This window comes from Rattus norvegicus, chromosome 7 (assembly GCF_021556685.1).
Source record: "Rattus norvegicus strain SHRSP/BbbUtx chromosome 7, alternate assembly SHRSP_T2T, whole genome shotgun sequence".
Taxonomy (NCBI): domain Eukaryota; kingdom Metazoa; phylum Chordata; class Mammalia; order Rodentia; family Muridae; genus Rattus; species Rattus norvegicus.
The window spans coordinates 66307168-66327882 of record NC_141540.1 but is presented as its reverse complement, the minus strand read 5'-3'; the positions used below and the strand labels follow the sequence as shown (position 1 = coordinate 66327882).

General features: G+C 45.6%; 1 protein-coding gene across 5 annotated transcripts in view; it reads right to left on the bottom strand.

Moving 5' to 3' along the window:
- Nucleotides 1-1554: 1554 nt before the first annotated feature.
- The window catches only part of Wif1 (Wnt inhibitory factor 1), a 119665-nt gene continuing 100504 nt past the window's right edge, over nt 1555-20715 (bottom strand). For 4 of the 5 annotated variants that reach the window (XM_087555333.1, XM_087555334.1, XM_087555332.1 and 1 more), the window contains 7 exon segments: nt 20445-20585; nt 19285-19380; nt 18255-18350; nt 12445-12540; nt 5818-5913; nt 5203-5298; nt 1555-2429 (listed from right to left, as the gene is read on the bottom strand). In XM_087555333.1, the coding sequence (XP_087411459.1) occupies nt 2308-2429; nt 5203-5298; nt 5818-5913; nt 12445-12540; nt 18255-18350; nt 19285-19380; nt 20445-20585 (743 nt within the window). In that variant the 3' untranslated portion in view covers nt 1555-2307. 5 annotated transcript variants of the gene reach the window in all.

The following is a 20715-nucleotide window of genomic DNA, read 5'->3' as shown; positions in this document are numbered from 1 at the left end:
TCTTTTGAGTCACTGACCCTAAATCATAGTCATTTCAGACTATATTTCTCCACTTACACGTGATGTGTCCTTTGGGACGTGTGTGTGTGCATGTGTGTGTGTATGTGTGTGTAACATTGGGTGTATATGAATTAGATATCGAATATTACAGTTTATACTTACACTTTTCTCTGCCTTGTAAACATTTCTGGCTTTTGTGGTGCACATATTAGCATGCTAGTCTCCTTTTCCTCTTCCTCCTCTTTTTGAGACAGAGGCCAGCTTCAAACTCAGTGTGTGGGGTAGAGGGTTGGCTCAGTTGTGATGGTAAAAGCCTGGAATTCAGTACTCATATTGGGTGGTTCACAGCAACCTGTAAATGCAGCTCCAGGGGATCTGACACCCTACTCTGGCCTCCCAGGGTACCCACACATACAATCAGACAAATAAATAAAAAATAAAAGAACTTTTAAGAAAACTTTCACTATGTACCAGAGGTTGGCTTTGAGCTTCTGAATCCCCTGCCTCAGCTCCTGAGTACTGAGATTAGAGATGTCTGCTTTGTGTGGTACTGACGATCGAACCCAGGCAGTCTACCAACAGGGCCACATCCCCAGCCACTGTCCTCAGGAATTTCCAGTGGAGCCCACAGTTAAATAGGGCGAGGGATGGTTGGTGTAGATGGCTTCAGCCTGTAATTTTGCATGTAGTCTTACTTCTTTTCCCGTATTTCACCTCCTGTATCACACAACAGATCAAGCAACATAGTGTCATCTCCTTGGAGCCAGGCGGCATGGCTAAAACTCTATCATCTGTGTCCTAGAGTAAATGTTTTACTGTCTCCATACTTTGGCTTCCTACCTACAATAAAGGAGACAGTAATATTTGCTTTATAGGGTAGTAGCACCTACTGCACGTGGGGTCAATAGGTTAAATAACCAACAGGGATACTTTATATTTGGGAAATTCTGATACATTCAGTCTTAGTAGGCCTTCCACTAGTAGGATATCAGTATGGCTTCAAGCACCCCCGCCCCTCCAGAGCTCTAATGTGGGAAGTGTAATTTCCAAGGCACCTGTTAGCAGTGGCGCTTAGTAAGCCATGATGACATCATGAGGCTTCTGCCTCCATAAGTCATTAGTGAATGTCCTTGCCCAGTGGGTTAGTTACCCCAGCATTTGGTTGCTGCAAACACAAGTTCAGCTCCCTCTGCTCTTGTGTCTTCCTTCTTGTTTGCCCTTCTGCCTTCTGCTATGACTTGAGGCTTTATCAGACTGTAGAGCCATGCATTTCCCTTCCCCTAAACCTCAACTGGTCTCTGCTATCCATTCCGTGCCAGTCCATCCTAGTCAGAGCCTGGAAAGATAGGGCAAGCTGAGATGTGACCTAACTGGGAGTCTTGCAGGCAGTGACAGCAGTGTTCTATAGCAGGGCTGGGGTACAATTAGAAAGCTGGTGGGGAGGGGGCACAGAGGAGGGAGGGAGGGAGAGCTGAGGTGGGGTCGGAGGGCTGGACCACCAATCAGCAGTCATCTTTATTTCTGTCATCGAGCAGTCATACAAAGACCCAGCACTCAGAGAGAGAAAGCAGCACCTTTATTTGATACATACAAACAGTATAAAATGTTTACTATGTAAGAGCTGTGTTTTGTTTACAATATATTATATTGCTTCCATCCAAGGCAAAGACTCCATACATTATATTCCTTACTTTGTCGTGTTTACAATATATTATATTGTTTAAATGCCACTAACACAAGTGTGATGTTTTCCCTTTAACTCTGTTCCCCCCTCAAAACTGAACTGTCTAGAGTAACAGTAAGGGCGAAATAGATTGTACGTATTCAAGATGGGGGGGGGGCAATTGAAATATTAATTAGACAAGTGTCCAAATATTTGACAACAGAATGTGAAATACTGTAGCTTAAACACTGTTATCTGCTTTATCCAAAACCTTGTGATTTATGTATCTTTGCCCAGTTTCGCCTCTCTAGGGCTCCCCATCCCAATACCACAAATGTGTCGTGATTTTGCAAGTATCTGTCAACTACATACTGAAGAGACAGATTTTTTATTTTTTAACCTGATCAACTGACATGAAAGATCTGTCCCAAAGGACTGAAGGAAGAAAATCTATACCATCATGCTAGACATGCTTAGGAAACCTAAAAGGGAGAGTAAATATCAGCCCAGTGATTCATAATGAAGCTAATAAAATTCAGGCCAGTACTCTAAAGTGTAATGAACATCATTTGAACATCCAACACACGAAAGGTTAACAAAGGCTGTGAACTCGGCGTAACTCGAACCGTTTCAGATGGTGGAGTTCACCAGATGTAATTGGATTCAGGTGGATCCCTCCGCCCCTCAGCCTTTTTAAGTGAAGGCGTGTGCCGCTCCAGCCCGGCGCCTGCTGGCCTCGGGGCATGCATGAGGCTGGCTCCGTACCCTGCAAAATTATTCACAGCTTAGAAGAAAAGAAACTACAAAAACAGGCTCTTCAGATTTTTTCATTAACCATTCAAATAAAACTAGTTTCCTTTTTAACCCTGAGTGAGACCAAAGTGACCACACAGAGCTCTACCTGAGTAACAGCAGGTGACAGGTTTGAGGTCTGCTCACCAAAACCGGCCTTACTATCTCACTACGTATTTTGGCTGTGTAGGAAATCTCTCTGTCTCTGTCTCTGTCTGTCTGTCTGTCTGTCTGTCTGTCTGTGTGTGTGTGTCTGTCTGTCTCTCTGTCTGTCTCTCTCATACACACACACACACACACACACACACACACACACACACACACACACACACAGTTTCTTGTAGCCTGGGCTGACTTCAAACTCCTGGTGTTCCTTCCTCCACCCTCTGAGACCTGGGGGTGGCAGGAGTGCACCACCAGACCAGGTTTATTTGGTGCTGGGACTCAAACTGCGTTCTCTGGGCACGCTGGCGTGCGCTCTACCAGGTGAGCTATGCCTCTAGCCCCACTACAGGATGGCTGAACAGAAGGGCTGGTCCCATGTTCAGGTCTCCAAGGTTCTAGTGAGAATTTGATCACTGATTCCTCTCACTGTGTTACCCAACCAGCCTCACTTAGGTGGAAGCAGTTCAACACAGCAGCTTCCAGTCTTCCTATCCATCCCAGGACCAAGTTCATCACACTCAGACAACACACGAGTCCTGCTGGTATCAGGACCTCTGCCCGGCATGGTGGACAAGAGCTATGATTTGAACTGATGCCTATCAGTAGGACTTGTGAGTTTTGCACTAAGCAGTCATCTGCCCATCTCCAGCTCTATGTATGAAACTCCTTTCTTTTTAATTAATTAATTTATTTATCCATCTGTTTATGAAGCCTCCTTCTTTTCCATTTGGGAACTTCTGGAGGTGCTGGGGGTGGGGGGAGACACCAACTCATCTTTTGCTTTCCTGCAAAGGATCCAAGACAGCAATTACATCTTTTAAAAAAAAAATCTTGTGTCCCTCTTCCTGTGCATCAGAGTTGATCAAATCCAACGTTTCGTGTGTTCCTTGTGGTTTTTAAATGCAAGCATGCTGTCAAACAACTACTGAGAGCAGAGAGCCCAGCTGCTGGGTGTGTTTCATACTGAATTGTCAGTGTGGCGGCTATGAGCTCACAGGACGGTCAAAACGTGAGCCAACAATGCACTGGAGTCAACATGCTTCCGTACTACTTGGCTCGCCACCCATGAAGCCCAACCTCCCTGCTGGGGTGCGAGAGCCTCCTCTCCTTTATGATGCCTGGGTGCCTAGGACCTCCCAACATGCCACCCCACTGGGAATCTGCTCTTTACCAGAACTCTGTGACTCAGACATTCCCTGTCACCTCCCCTGGTCAAAATAAACCCCATTCTTTCAGCTTAATTCTCTTAGCTAATGTACAAAACAGATGGGTGGCCACCCCAGAATAGGTTTGCAACTGAACCAGTACCAGGCCATCTTCTTGGGTGCAATGCTCTCTCTGACAGAGGAACTACTGACGGCAGGTGAACCAGTATGGTCTACTGTGGAGTGCAACGTTGTGGGCTCCTCACTACGAAGACGGGAAGGCTCTGACTTGCTTTCATTTTGGATGGGTGGCAGTACCTTTGTGCCCAGCTCACTGGGCATGCTCGCCGGGCTGCATTGCACTGCCCTCTGACAACTGGTCTAGAAAGATATTGGATATGTAAGTTATTTATTCAAATACGTATCTTGTTTTGGAGGTACGGCAAGATTGGGATCATTTGTTTCTAAAGTGTTCCTTGAACACCACCTCCTTTTCCTTAAATCAAGGTAAACAGTGGACACAGGCACAGGAAGCTGCTCTAGGTGACAGCCATCTCTGTCATTTCATATGCCTGTCAATCATTCCCACTCTGCATCCTAGATTGTGTTCCCTACAAGGCAGGGTCTTTCCTTCCTCCTTGCTCATGTGGTTCTAATGCTTGCATTGGGCATAGAGGGGTACACCATCGATGCTGAATGGCTCGATTTATCGGGCTTCATTTTGTGTATACAGTATTCTTGCAGTTTATCTATATCGCTAGTTTATTTGGGATAGTCAGTAAATCTGAAAGACACGGTCACGTCAGAATATTTTCCCAGGAAGGGTTTCCATGGGCCTGTTCTTTCCTTCAAAGCGACTCATCTAAACTACATCCAGTGCCACTGAAAGATCTCAAAAAACATATTGCTCATTACATATGAGTTGATAAAGCTTGATTTTTGAAGCAAGAGGTCAGTAGACGCTGGTGTTCACTTAAAATCTTAAGGAGAGAGTATAGTGCTCCACCAGAACACTTGTCTAGCAAGGCTTGTGGCTTAGGTTGGGTTCCCAGAAACATGATTGAAAAAGAGAGAGAAAGGGGGAGAGGGGAGGGAGGGAGGAAGGAAGAAAAAGAAGGAAAGAAGGAAAGAAGACCAACTTTAGTTAATCAGTTTCCTCCCTCAGCACACCAAATTACTGAAGTAAATTAATAATTAAATTATTAATTTAACCTAGAGACTGTTTCTGGAGATGTTTTACAAAACTGGTGGCATTTTTCAGGCCTTCTGCTATTCTGAAGTTAGGTTGGCTTTGATGTTGATAGAAGAGATGAACAGAGGCCACCGGGAGAGAAAGCGTCACTAATGACTCTGTGAGCAGGGCTGAAGTAAGGTTATCTGGCTCCCCAGGGCTCCCCAGGGCTCCCAGGGCTCCCCAGAGCCAGCTCCACTACTCACTTTTATTGCAGTGTCTCCCATGCCAGCCCTCTCGACACTGGCATTTGTTGGGTTCGTGGCAGGTTCCATGGGCACCGCAGCCAGGCTCGCAGACAGCTAGAATCAGAGCAAAGCATAGCTGTGTTTCCTCGGCTTTTCTGTTTCTTCTTAAAAAGATAGCTTGATAGCTGCTTTCCCTTTAGATTGGGTTAGTTTTGGCTTCCCTCACTATTTTTTTTTCCTAAGTCACTTTCCGGCCGAAAGCTTCAAAGTTGAAAAAAAAAATCCTTAGGAAGAATCTTTACACTGAGCCTCAAGCTTCTCATACACAAAGACTCTCAGTGAGATTTCGACACTGCTGCATCCTGGAAGATTATTCCTTTCAAGAAAAGCCCCAGTAGATTAAAAACAAACAAACAAAACAAGACAAGCAATGAAAGAATCTGGCTGTGTGCATAAATATTCTATGTTCAGGGATTCTCACAACACCGGTGGGCTAAGCGACCGAAGCGTATGTCTCAGGGCAGAAGGTCAGCTCTGATGCGCAGACACCACGCAGGGGGCGTGGACACTATATCCAGAGAGGACACTTAATTCAGCTACCCTGCATCTATACTGCCGCTGTGTGGTACTTACGCTTAGAGCACAGGTCTCCTTGGTAACCTTTCGGACACTTACACTTGCTTTTACCAATGCATTTACCTCCGTTTCGGCAGGGTTGGGGGCACTTGCCTGCAAGAGAGAGAGAAGTAGCTAAGGATGGGAGGAGCCCAGACTTTACTGACAGTCATCGCATCCTTCAAAGGAATAACAAAGCTTTGAGAGGAGAACTGCTTTGAAATGTCAGTCATTGCTGAAATGTCAGTCATTGCCATTTATTTTAGGTCTATGTGTTAGCGTTCTGTCTAAGCTCCGCCCCACAGTTACCTGGCAACGGCCAGGAGTGCCTGACTCATTATAAAGGGGGCTGCTTGGCCCCTCCGGGCTCTCTTGCTCCATCTCTGTTCCCTTCTCCCCCCATTGCCTTCCCCCTTCTCTTTCCACGTGCTCATGGCTGGCCTCTACGTCCCTCCCTCCCTCCCTCTTTCTGCCTCCCTCTCTCTTTCTGCCTCCCTCTCTCTCTGCTTTTCTCTGCCTCTACTACCCTCTTGACTCCCCTCCGCTTGGCTGGTCCCTCAGGGGGAAGGAATGCCTCAACATGGGCCCGCTGAGGCACCCCCTTCCCCCACATCTCACCACACTTCCACCAAAATCATATTCCTTCTCCTCTTTATCTTTTTACAAGCACATCACTATACTGGCTTTTATATTGTTTTTGTTTTGGAGACAAGCCAATTATATATGTGATATTACAGTATATAACATAAGATACAGCATATAACATGTAATGCTTCTTTTTCCACAATGAATGAACTGAAACTAATCTGTCTCATAAATGCCTGTAGTTTTATACAGTGTTCTACATCATAGTGTATGGCTGACTTTAACTACCTGAAGTTTTCTATAACCTCTGGTTCCTGCATATCACTTCTTCTGGAAGTGAGTCTGTCTGTAGCTACACCTGATGGTAGCTTAGCCTAGCACCTTCCGTATTTATTTTCCTCTGCAATCTAGATTTTCCGATTCGAAGGATGACTTTTTAGAAGTCACTGATAAGGTGCTGTTACCCCAAAGCCAAAGCCAAAGCCACATCCTGCTAGTGAGCGATGACCTCCAGGAGAAGCCAGCGACCACTAGGGTTCAGGTACCAGTTTGGGATTCTGCTCTTCATTTCCTTATCATTATCATTATCATATTATTATTATTATTATTATTATTATTATTATTATTATTATATAATGAAATCTTTGCCATTAACAAACTTACCTTTCACTCATGAGCTCTTTTCTTTATGGCCAAAGAAAGGTTGGGATGAAGCAAACTATAATATTATTTACTAATATGCACTGTTTTTAACCAAAGAGTTGAAAAGTGTTTTGCTACTACAGACACTTAAGTTTTTACTTTGTATTTTACCCCTTCCTCCAAACTTTATTCATTTATAGTTGGACAAAGCACATTTAGTCACAGAGACAGTAAACCTTGAAAATCTGCAATACGCTAGACTTTGGCTTTTTTTCCCCTAAAGCTCCCCGCCTCTCCTTCTCAAGACAGAGTCTCATGTAGCCCAGGCTGGCCTCCAGTTCACTGTGTAGCCGAGGATGCCCTTGAACTCCTTTTTGATCTTCTTATCTCCACCTTCCCAGGGCAGGGTCCTAAGTGCATGCCATTATAAACAGTTTTATTCCGCTCTGGGGATCAAACAGGGGTTTGTGTGTATTTGACAAGTATTCTTGTACCAACCAAGCTACAGTCTGAGGCCCAAAGACCCCCTGTTTTATTGACCACTAAATGTCCTGTTTTCTAAAGAACACTCTCTCCTGCTTAATGATGAGCCCACTCTTAATTAAGAGAAAAGGCTCTAACTCCAAATTTCCAAAGAACCATCTGATGATTGATGATGATGATGATGATGATGATGATGATGATGATGATGATAATAATAATAGCCACAAAACTGGATCATGACACAGAATTCTCACCAGTGCTTCGGGGCTGATCATGCCAACTCCATGAGGAATGATCATTAGGGGCAAAGGAAGGCACACGTCCCTTCCATGTGAACAAGTTAACGAGTGGTGTGCTCCTTGTTGGGCGGGGTGGTGGGGCGTCGGGGTGGCAGGATGGCGGGGTAGCGGGGTGGCGGGATGGTGGAAGAGCAGAGTGGTATTCTGGTGGGCTCCTTGTTGGGTGGGGTGGTGGACTGGTTGGGTGTTGGGCTGGTGGGGCGGCGGGGTGGCCGGATGGCGGGGTAGCGGGGTGGCGGGATGGTGGGGTGGCAGGATGTTTGGGTAACAGTAACGGGGCGGCAGGATGGTGGGGTAGCAGGTTGGTGGGGTGGCGGGCTGGTGGGCTGTTGGGGTGGTGAGCTGGTGGGCTGGCAGGGTGGTGGGCTGTTGGGCTGTTGGGGTGGTGGGCTGGTGGGCTGGCGGGGTGGTGGGCTGGCGGGCTGGCGGGGTGGTGGGCTGGCGGGCGGGCAGGGTGGTGGGCTGGTGGGCTGTTGGGGTGGTGGGCTGGTGGGTTGGCGGGGTGGTGGGCTGGTGGGCTGGCGGGGTGGTGGGCTGGTGGGCTGGCAGGGTGGTGGGCTGGTGGGCTGGCAAGGTGGTGGGTTAGCGGGGTGGCGGGGTGGCGGGTTAGTGGGGCAGCAGGATGGCGGGTTAGCGGGGCAGCGGGGTGGCGGGTTAGCGGGGTAGCGGGGTGGCGGGTTAGCGGGGCAGCGGGGGTGGCGGGTTAGCGGCGCAGCGGGGTGGCAGGGCGGCAGGGTGGCGGGGTGGCAGGGCGGCGGGGTGGCGGGCTGGCAGGGTGGCGGGGTGGCGGGGTGGCATGGCGGCGGGGTGGCATGGTGGCGGGGTGGCAGGCTGGCAGGGTGGCGGGGTGGCGGGGTGGCGGGGTGGCGGGGTGGTGGGGTAGCAGGGTGGCGGGGTGATGGGATGGCGGGGTGGTGGGATGGTGGGGCAGCGGGGTGGTGGGATGGTGGGTTGGTGGGTTGGTGGGATAGTGGGGTAGTGGGGTAATGGGATGACAGGATGGTGGAATGGTGGGATGGTGGGGTGGGGGTGGGGGGGAGTGAACTTGGTGGTCAGAAACAATGCAGAATGACTGGTAGAGTCTTCTCCCTGATTCTATTGGAATGTTTATGTTCTTAGTAAGAGGGAAATAAAAACTCTTCAGTTCTTATCAGCTGGGAAGGACAGAGGGAGGGAGGAAGGGAGGGAGGAAAGCCCTTCTGGGCTCTTACCTCTCAGGAATTCAAGGGACTGACAGGCCATAGATAGTTCAAAGACTGTAGAATCAGACCTCGCCATCTGATTGTTTTAGTTGTTTTAGTATTTGGAACATCCAAAGTGTCTTCAAATTGACTACTTTTGCAGAAAAGCACTTGACAACCACATTATATTGGTTGGAAATGGGTATACTGAAACCCCAAGGGGTTAACCTATTTGTAGAGATGAAGTGTTGTCTAAGGACAAGAGACTTCACTGTTTAAATAGTGTTGTAGTATAACCCATGGAGGAGTCCTTGTGAGAACAATGCCAGACCAAAAGGCATACACAGTGAGGTCATCAAATGTCCCCCACCCATGAGACTGTGGGATAGCTTCATTTTGTGACTCTGTTTCACAGACAAAAGGATGAAAAAAATACAGGGTGTTCAAGGGCTAACAACCACGGTGTCTGAGCCTTACAACAATAAATGTGTTTTGATTATTTTCTTCAACAGTCCAAGTTATTTTCTGCAGAGAACCTTTATGACGAGGTCCTGCTAAGTTATTTTTAAACTTATTTATAAAATGACACGAATAATTTTTGTGGCCTTTTTAGCTGAAGTTCTATGGAAGATTCTTAGGAAACCTATTAGCCTTACATAGTAAGATGTATGCATATTTGGCATCCAGACGGCTTTAAGGGTGCTCTGACTGACCCAGTGACGGTATCTCATAGGGTAGTATCAACATGGCTTGAGAAGGCATTATCACTGGTAGTAGCCAGAGAAATGGAAATTGGACAGACAGGCAGAAGAAGACAGACGACAGAAGACACATTTCCTTAACAAAGATGATTGAGTGTGGTCAGAGTGAGGAGCTGAGAAAGGAGAAACAATCTCAGAAAACACATCCCCTTATGGGCCAGCAATTCTCCTTCTAAGCAAACTTGGGTCATTGAGATGGCTCAGCAGGGAATGCACCAACAATCATCCTGGAAGACTAGAGTCCAGACCCCAGGAGCCAGAAGGCAGAAGTAGAGAACGGACTCTCAAGAGTTGTCCTCTGATCTGCACATATATGCTGTGGCATATTCCCATACACACACATACAGGTACACGCAGACACACACACAGACACACACACACAGACACAAGCACAGATACACACAAAGACATACAGATACACACACAGATATACATAAACAGACACACACATGCACATGTATACACACACACACACACACACACACACACACACACAAATGCAAACCAGTCTGCGTAGAAACTTGCTCACAAATATTTACAATTGTGTTGTTCTCATCTGGTAATGAGTAAACAAATGGAGTCTATCCACACAACTGGATGGTACTCACAATGAAAACGAGTGTAGGGCTGCCATAGTCTGTTCCATGTGTGACCCTTGAAAACAGTGACCTTAAATGAAAGACTGGGCTCAAAACGCCGCATCTCCTATGACTCCATCTCTATGAGATGCTCAGGACAGGCAAAGCTAAAGAGAAAGGAAGTAGACGGGTGGTTGACAGGCCCTGGGGTTCTGAGGGGACTTGGGGACACTTCTAACAATCACAGGTATAAATGTTGGCTTGTTTGCTTGTGTGTCTGTTTGCTTGGGGGGTGGGGGCGATAAAGCATTCTGAAATCAGATAGAGGACACGGCATAACTTGTGGATATGCAGGGAGATACACTTTAAAATGCTGTCTGACAGTATGCTTATTATAGACTCGCTAAAAAATAAGAATAAATAGTTCGAGTCTGCATTTTGTTCGAACACTCTTAGAGAAACTTCAACTCCACACCTGTTTCCACCTCCCCCACACCCCATGGTGTTTCTTTTCATTGAAACAGGAAGTCCCCTAAAGGAATTTGAATAAAACTTGTGGTTGGATCTATGATGAATTTATAAAACCCTGAAATTTTATGATGAGTTTTTCAAAACCCTGCATTTTTGGTCCAGTTAGAATTAAAAAAAAAAAAAAAGCAGGAAATTGAGGGGGAAGGGAGAAAGAGACAGCTGGAAGGGAAGCAGACAGGAAGAGAGAAGAGAGAAAGGAACAGAGATGAAAGAGGGAGGGAGGGAACGAGAAAGAGAGAGAGAGAGAGAGAGAGAGAGAGAGAGAGAGAGAGGCGCGCACCTCTGCCTGAGGAAGGTTCCTAAACACAAAGGCATAAAAGGGCACCCTCACATGAAACGAGACCATGAGCAAAGACTCATAAACACACTAAGTGTGCAGTGTCTGGGGCTGAGCATCGGGAGAAACCTGAGGGGAGCCAGCTAGAGACGTTGTCATCAGGAAAGAGTAATTAATAAGAGCAGAAACCACATCCTGACGATTAATTACACGTTCTATGGAAACATCGGGGCTATTTCATTTGAACTCTATAAAAATGGTTACTTCATCTACTACTCATTAAAGTACAAAAACCCACAAATAAATTAGAGGTTGAAAGTTAAAATAGGAACTTAGCAGTATTCAATTTTGAATCTACCTCAGCTTTGGAAACAATGGCTGTACCAAGCAAGCACAGCAGTGCTTTAGAGACTGTAAGGAGAGCTAGGGAGGACCCCACTCAACAGGACACACATGGGAAAGGCAGAAGCAGACCCCTCAGCAGGCACACCGGATGGCTCGATGGCTCAACTGCCTCTGTGAGCTTCCGTGCTAATTGTCTTCTGGGTCACAGTGATGCTTAGACTGAATTGGCTCATCTCTCAATTTCAAAGAGAGATCTGAGTGGTTTGCAGAGCTCTAGGCTGTGGTACAATCCCATTCTTTAGCTTTTTGTATTGAAACATGACAGCCAGCCATGTAGAGCACGGGCAGAGTGGGTGTCAATTTTAAGCTCACAGCTCTGCATGTTTTCTAACGGCACTCGGATAACACTGCTATAGATCTCACAGGCATCACCATCTCCCTCTAAATTCCTTTTGGTCCACAACAAGCAATTCCACTTTCCATTCTCAATCAGTTACATTGTATTCTTGAGCTTGAAAACTATGGACTCATGGGTAAACCCTTTTTGTGTGTCGGCTCCTTTTATGTAATATAACCCTGGGAGTCAATCCGGGTGTGGTGTGTTTTAGTTGCTATGTACTGTCCCCCTGCCCCTGCTTTGGGGAGGGTGTCTATCTTTTCCTCTTAGATAGGTCAGTAGGCTCAGACTGGTTGGCAGAAGAACCAACAACCCCTCTGTGTTTGTGGGTAAACAAATCTCTGAGAGCATTTGTCCTGAGCCTCCTGGGTAAATTCTCAGCTTAGCCTTCAGACAAAGCCGGCTGCAGTCAAATCCAGTAAAAAGAAACCACTAGTTTAAGACCTCACAGGAGGTCCCTGGTCTGACTAGGCTTTGGACTGGTCGGTAGCAAAAGGAAGTACAAGACAGACAAGTTTCAGTTTCCCCACCCCCAAGCTAAAAAGAATATGGAGGTCTGTACTTACTGAGTTCACACTGCTCTCCCTCAAGTCCTGGAGGGCAAATACATTTTCCTGGGTAAAAACAGGTCCCTCCATTAAAGCAGGTGGCCGAGCAGTTTGCTGTTAGAATGAATGACAGGGTGCTTCGTTAGACAGGAAGTTAAGCCTAGCAAAATTTTCACTTAAAGTGGGCGATACTTCTTAGGCATGTGTCTAATACCTTCTACATAATGAACAACCCACTTTACAGTTTTAAAATAATCGATGTAAGTTATAATTGCCGTCAAAATACAAAGACTCCACAATATAAGAGAGAATAGGGTTATCACACACTGTATTCATTCCTACAAAAAAAAAGTATGATAAATACAATCTATGCTCTAAAAATAATCTACAAATCCAAGAAAAAAATTTGAAAGCATCAAGTTGGAAGATAAAGGGAAGAAACTTCTCTGGGTTAGATAAAGGGAGAGAAGAGATAAGAGTGTCAGGTCCAACCAGGAGGAAGTGGCTCTCCGAGAGACGAATGGAGGCTTGTTTTAATGAATAGGATTTCAAAAGGGGCTGTCATGGTACTTGGAGAAAGACTCGAGTAATTGCATCCAGAGAGACAGTCTGTGAGCATGAGCATGACTGGGAGTGATGAGCATGAGGAGTGAAAAGACAATGACACTCCAAGGGATGAACACAGTGTCATTTAGCCCAAGCCCCGCCCTCTGGGCATCAGTTTCTTGAATTCCACTGATCTTTTGGCACGTAAAGTAGAGGATAGAGGATAGAGAAGTGGGAAGAGGAGAGAGGAAATAGTGAAAAGTAGGCAGCTTCCATCGGTCAGTAAAGAAGATTAAATTGGGAGCTTGGGCTGGGTGTAGAAACATACATGCCTGTAGTCCCAGAGTCCCTGGTGTAGAGGAAGGGGGAGGCCACTCTCATTTCTGGATATGTGGTGAGTTTGAGGCCAGGAGTACATGGCCCCACATCAAAGGGGGAAAAAAAGCCCAAAACTAAAAGTTGGAGCTTAGCTTTTTTAGTCTTAGTTGTAAGTCCTGGTTTTATCCCTGTGTGGTATAAAACAGATGGATAAAGGCTTCCGGTGTGAAAGTCAGAAAGGATAAAATGTGTGTGCTCTGTAGAAGTTCAACTGAAAGGTTGTCCCAGAACATCAGGCTTCTTAACTGACAAACTGCATTCAAACCGAAAGCCCCTCCCGGCTGAGGGCGACGGTGCGCTTGGCATCTTGAGGCAGAGGCAGATGACTCTGGTATGGGATTGGGAGTTTAGGAACTACAGCACCCTGGGCCAGCTCTCTGCCATGTGGACATAGCGTTCTTAGGGCTGTGGGGTTGTTCTCACAAGTGAGTCCTGTCTCCCCACTCGTCCATATGATGCCCCAGAGTAGGAGTGGGTAAGAGGACATCAGGATCAATGCTCTCTTGGTCCACCCCCCACTATCTCTGATGCCCACTGATGTGTAAAGGACAGTGGGCCTGATAACACACTTGAAACAGAGTGTGCTAAATCTGGCTATATAATAATTTGACCGCCCACCGCCACCCCTTCTTCTTGAGTTAGCATATGGCTACGTAGCCCTTGCTAGTCTTTCTTTAATTCATCAATCTTCTGCCTTAGCCACCAGAATGAGGAGTTACAGGCATCAATACCACACCTGTCCAGGCAGTCTTGTGTCACATGACACAAGCTAGAGTTATCTGAAAGGAGGGAGCCTCAGTTGAGAAACTGTCTTTGTAAAATCCAGGTGTAAGGCATTTTCACAATTAGTGATGGATGAGGGAGGACCCAGCCCCTGTGGATGGTGTCATCCCTGGGTTCTATAAGAAAGCAGGCTCAGCACGACAGGATGAGCAAGCCAGTAAGCAGCATCCCTCCGTGGCCTATGCATCAGCTCCTGCCTTGTCCTGGCTTCCTCCAGTGATGGACAGTGATGTGGAAGTGTAAGGCAAAAATGTTCTTTCCTCCCCAATTTGCTTTTGGTCACAGTGTTTCATCCCAGCCACAGTGAGCCCAACCAGGACAACACTCGAATGAATTCTTCTTATTCTTAGTATTTTTAAACCTACTTCTGTCATCCTGACCAAGGTTTTCAACATTTCTGTCCTATGGTTTCGTAAGCTTTAAACTTGGTCACCGGAGCACAGTGTGGAGAAGAGTTGCAATCACTCAGGAGTGGGGTTTAATTGAGTGTGGTCAGGTTACAGGGACCATCCACCTCAGTAGTGACATGCTACAGGGCCGTCCAGCCCTGGAAGCTCTCTGGACTTGCCTGGCCTTGTAATCTGTCCTTGTAAGTACTCCCACGGTGAAGCCAGTTACCATGCTGCAATGTAGCCTGAGACTCTCACCAGAGCTGAAAAGATGGTGGCACGCTATTGAGACTCTGGAACCGGGAGCTTCATTGGCCCCACTTCTCTGTAAAAACCCCAGCCTCGGGTGCTTTATTATCGCAGAATGTAGGCTAATACACATTTTGCTTACCAAGAGCCAGACACAGTAACTTTCACTGTGGCTGAGTGGATTGGCCAGCACTTAACTAGGTATTTCCTAAAGTTTGTGGCAGATGTCCCCAAGCCCAATGGGAACATGAATCTTCAGTGCTCCAAAAGACAGTGCTAAAGTCTACCTCTGTGCCAACGACACTGTGTCTCAGCAGCTCCTTATTATGGTGGATAACAGAAGAATCCTCTGTTGAGCCCATAAAGTCCATAAGTTTTATGCTCCCGGGTCTCTAGTGAGACCAAGTAGAGTTTCAGCAGATTTTCCAAGTGAGTTTTTTAAAAAATCAGTAGAGTATAACATGTAGTAAAGTCTTTCATCTGAAAGACAAAATATTATGAAATTTGAAATGCACTGGAATGCAAAGGTATTTTTTTTCTTCATGACTCTGAAGTATTTTTGACACTGTAGCATTATATATGTGCGTATATATTATATACAGATATGTATGTGTATGTATGTATATAATATATACATATATATGGGTGTATATATGTATATGTGTGTATAATATATATATGTGTGTATGTGTGTATATATGTGTTTGCATAGCATATATATGTGTGTGTGTATAATATATACATATATATGGGTGTATGTGTGTATATGTTTGTATAATATATATGTGTATGTGTGTATAATATATACATATATGTGTGTGCATGTGTGTATATAATATATACATATATGTGTGTGTGTGTATATGTGTACATGTATATGTGCATCTATGCAGTCCCAGACACTTTGGAGACAGGATTGCTTGAGTCTAGGAGTTCTCTGTGGTATCATGCTATGCCTGTCAGCTGTTTGTACTACGTTCAGCATCAATATCCCTCTTGGAAGCAGGGAACCACCAGACTGTATTAAGGAGGAATGAAGCAGCCCAGGTTGAAACAAAGACCTCAGTAGGCCTTTCCTTATATAAGCCAGGCAGCAATGCCCAAAGCTGGCTAGACAGGTCTTGGTAATCAGTCCACTGATCATGGGTATGAGTGAGTTCACTGTTCAAGTCTGGGAAGGTTTGCTGGACTTTCACTAGTTCCACTACAGGCTTGAGTTTTTAATCCATTTCAAGAGATGCCTAGTTTTGAAATAGCAGAGGCACCAGATGCTGAATATGAACGAATGAAGACGCACTCTGGCTCATTTGACTGACTTGCTGCTGTTAAAAGTTACTGTTGTCTTTGTCTTCGGGAATATGTATTTAAAATATTTTTAATCCAACACTGTGGTTTGAACAATATAACCGATGCAAGTGTTTTCAGTCATTATCCGAGTTGAATGATGGAAGACGGGAAGCAAATAGACTAATTCCAAATTGAAGGAAGAAAAAACTCATGACCCAAGTTGTCTGATCAAGTCTCAGGTCACTTGGGAGGAGGTGGGGTCTGACCAGGTAGAATGACGGGTAGCAAGGTACAGCGGAGGGAATAGATTTGGGACAGTGATTCAAGAGATATAAGCCTCGGTGAGTGATTCGAGAGATATAAGCCTCGGTGTGCTGCTTTGGGAGCGGAGGGTGCGATGCTTCCCACATCGATTGTGGAGGTTGTCAAGAATCCAACCGGACACGGGTATGAAAGTACTGACAACCTCAAGCCACTCCTCTAAAGCACACCAAGAACTTTTTGCTTTAATTCCTCCTCCTTTCTAAAACATAGTGCACACATGTATAAAAGCTAAGAAAGCACAGGGACTGCAGTACTGCTCTGTGCTGAGTGGGAGAGCACCAGAGATGCTTCTTAGACACAGCATTTGTACACATGAAACTCAAGAAGGATGACCAAAATGCGAATGCTTCACTCCTTCTTTAAAAGGGGAAAAAGAATACCCTTAGGAGGGGATAGGGAGGCAAAGTTTAGAATGGAGGCAGAAGGAACACCCATTCAGAGCCTGCCCCACATGTGGCCCATACATATACAGACACCCAATTAGACAAGATGGATGAAGCAAAGAAGTGCAGGCCGACAGGAGCCAGATGTAGATCTCTCCTAAGAGACACACCCAGAATACAGCAAACACAGAGGCGAATGCCAGCAGCAAACCACTGAACTGAGAATGGCACCCCCGTTGAAGGAATCAGAGAAAGGACTGGAAGAGCTTGAAGGGGCTCGAGACCCCTTATGAACAATAATGCCAAGCAACCAGAGCTTCCAGGGACTAAGCCACTACCCAAAGACTATACATGGACTGACCGTGGACTCTGACCTCATAGGTAGCAATGAATATCCTAGTAAGAGCACCAGTGGAAGGGGAAGCCCTTGGTCCTGCTAAGACTGAACCCCCAGTGAATGTGATTGTTGGGGGGAGGGCGGCAATGGGGGGAGGATGGGGAGGGGAACACCCATATAGAAGGGAAGGGGGAGGGGCTAGGGGGATGTTGGCCTGGAAACCGGGAAAACGAATAACAATCGAAATGTAAATAAGAAATACTCAAGTTAATAAAGATGAAAGAAAGAAAGAAAGAAAGAAAGAAAGAAAGAAAGAAAGAAAGAAAGAAAGAGCACTTGTCGGTCTGTTTGCAAGCCTACTTTATTAATAAATCAATAGTCTGCAGCCAGCAGCAGAATGAATACTGGGATACCTTCGTTAAACCCATACACTTCATAGAATACTTAAAGATGTTCTCCCACTGAGAAGTTGTGGGCTGGCTAAGTGGACGGGTCATTTTTCAAAGCCAAATTGGAATCCACTCCCTGTGAAGGAAGTCTGACATGCCACTGCCATGTTTAGAAGGAGGCACCCGACCTCTTGTAAACAGACACTGAGTGAGGACCTCTACACAAGGTCATAGGCACTGAGGCGCTCCTGCTACTTTAACATAGAGTCTCCAGGAAATGAGTCCTGCCTGTGCGCCTGCAACCTTCTCAGCAAACACTAACTAAGCTGGGATTTTTGCTTCATGGCACAGCTGATAAGAGGCTTCTCTTTGTCCCCATATTTCTTTCCCTGTCTTCCTACCCTGTCTGAGGAGCACAGACGGATGTTGTCCAGGTCACTGGCCTGTATCCCTGCACTGGAGCATTCTGGAAATAATTCTGCTGGGTCAAGCAAATTGGGTTTCTGGGTGAAGCAGTTGCCTTCACCCCACAGGACAGACTGTGTTTACAAAGTGATGACATTACAAATTCTTATTTGGGGCCATCAATATTGTTCAGTGGTTAAGAAGGATGGGGTTCGATCAACAGAGAGGCTCACAACCATCAGTAAGTCAGGATCCAGGGGATCTTATGGCCTCTTAAGATCCTTGTGTGCTAGCACACATACATACACACATAAATCTTTAAAAACAACAACGACGACGACGACAAAAATCCCATTACCTTTGTCACAGTTGACACCGTAGAATCCAGGCGGGCAGATGCAGAAGCCAGGAGTGACACACAGACCACCGTTCATACATCGAGGTATGCAGAGGGCTTATGGGGAGAAAGGACTCTGATTGAGGCCAAACAGGATTCTGGTACAGGGTCATTTTGCAATGTCAAAAATTTCCACAATTTAAGACTTTGTGGAAGACTCTAAAATGTTTACTCTCTAGCTATACAATTTTTCTATATTAAAGTTGTTTTGTGACATTAACCTGGCTGCTTTTCAACTTCTCAGCCAAGTTCTTAGACAAGAATTTTGAATTTGTTCTACTTCGAATTCTTGATTAAATCTTTCCCAGAATCAACTTGATTATGATGTGGTTTCTTAACTGTAAATGTTTTAAGCCCTATTCCTTGATCTTCAAACTCTGATACATGCAAATAAGGAATTATTCATATTTCTTAAAAGTAAATACATTTTTCACTTACTCTGGCCAAAGAAGTTCTTGGTATTTAAAGGTCTCATGACGAATAATTTCTCTGTTCTCTTTTCATATAACGTTCTCAGAAATGGTAACCTCTGAAGTAACTGCCCGAGTTATTCCCAGCCCTTCTTTCAGTTTATGCTAAGGTATAACTTATATTCAGGGATGGATTTAATTGGGAATCGAGCTGTTTTTAGTTGGAAGGACTTCAAATCAGTTGTGATGTTAGCTCTTCACAACTGTCATAAGGGTATCACAAATTGCACTGTAAATAAATGTAGGTTGGCTGGAGGCTTGACCACAAAGAGCAGAGGCTGAAGCTCTCTGGCCCAAGTTCTGGCCATACACTGCATTAACACGAACCAACCCGTAGAAGAACAATTTTCCAATAGGTCTTCTGTGGCTATTTAAATTTTACTGATGCTTAAAATACTTAGTAATAGTAAATAATAATAATAATAAACAATTTCAAGAGATGTGTTTCACAGGACAGAGAGTCACGTGGGGTGTCCGTGGCATCTACGTTCATCAGGAAGCAAGCGGAATCCTTTGCTTACCTTTCTCACAGTGAGGTCCATAGAACCCATCGGGACACTCGCAGACCCGCCTTTCGTTACAAAAGCCTCCATTTCGACACCCTCCTGGGCACTCAGCTGCACCAGAGAGAAACAAGGCATGAAGCATGCCCTTCACACCAGGTCAGGCTGAGACCTTGGTGGTCATTTACAATTCAATGCACCTAATGTAACTGATTGAATACCCACAATCCTTTACCTTCCCTCCACACCTGTCCTAGGTCTTCACTCAAATCTTCTTCCTGCAATCTTATTTCCAACAGTAGAGGTCGCACAGGAGGAAAGTGAAGCAATTTTTACTAGGCCTTCCTTCTGCCTACCTCCCAAAGTAGAGGGTACTGACTGGTTTTGTGTGCCAACTTGACACAAGCTAGCGTCATCAGAGAGGAAGGCGCCTCTGTTGAGGAAACGCCTCCATGAGATCCAGCTGTAAGTCATTTTCTCAATGAGTGATCAGTGGGGGAGGGCCCAGCCCAATGTGGGTGGAGCCATCCCTGGACTCGAGGTCCCGAGTTGTATAAGAAAGCAGGCTGAGCAAGCCATGATGAGCAAGCCAGTAAGCAGCATTCATTCATGGCCTCAGCAACAGCTCCTGCCTCCAGGTTCCTGGGTTTGAGTTCCTGTCCTGACTTCTTTCAAGGATGAACGGTGCTGTGGAAGTGTAAGCTGAATAAACTGTTCCCTCTCCTGCTCTCGAACCAGAGGAATGAGGGGTGTTGCCATCAATAGTCACTGCCAGAGAGCAGATGGCTTTATTTGTATACATTTAGAGCATTGACTGCCTCCTTAACTTGTTTGAACTTAATGCTAGAAGGGAAAAGGAGCTATGCCCTTTGATTAGTGGATACCCAGGGTAAAGCAAGGAGGTCCTGGCAGGACAATAGTGTGATTGTGGCTTTGTATCTTATCCCGCTACGTGCCTGCTTTGATGATAATGGACTGAACCTCCAAACCTGTAAGCCAGCCCCAATTATCCTTGTAAATGTTATTCTTGTAAGAGTTGCCTTGGTCATGGTGTCTTTTCACAACAGTAAAACCCTAAGACACCATCCCTCCCCTACAAAGTATATACACGAAGAAAAGGAAACAAAACAAACCCCGATCTCCTCTCCTCCAAAACCTTCTCTTGAGTCAGTGCTCACCTTGTTGACATGTTTTAAAGAAGATAGCATTTTGAGGGGTCCGAAGGATGGGGTTGCCTTCAGAATTCATGACAATCACATTCACTTCAAATGCTGCCACCCCATCCTGTTTGCCGAGACACGGGAAACCAACTTGAACAACTGTAAGAAAAAGTGAGGCTGTGAAGTCAATTTAGGCAATTGATTCTGGTTTTTCAGAAATCACGGGGGGAGAGAGCAAGAAGGAGCAAAGATTCACATTTTTGTGTTTCTCGTGTCTCTCCACTGAAGT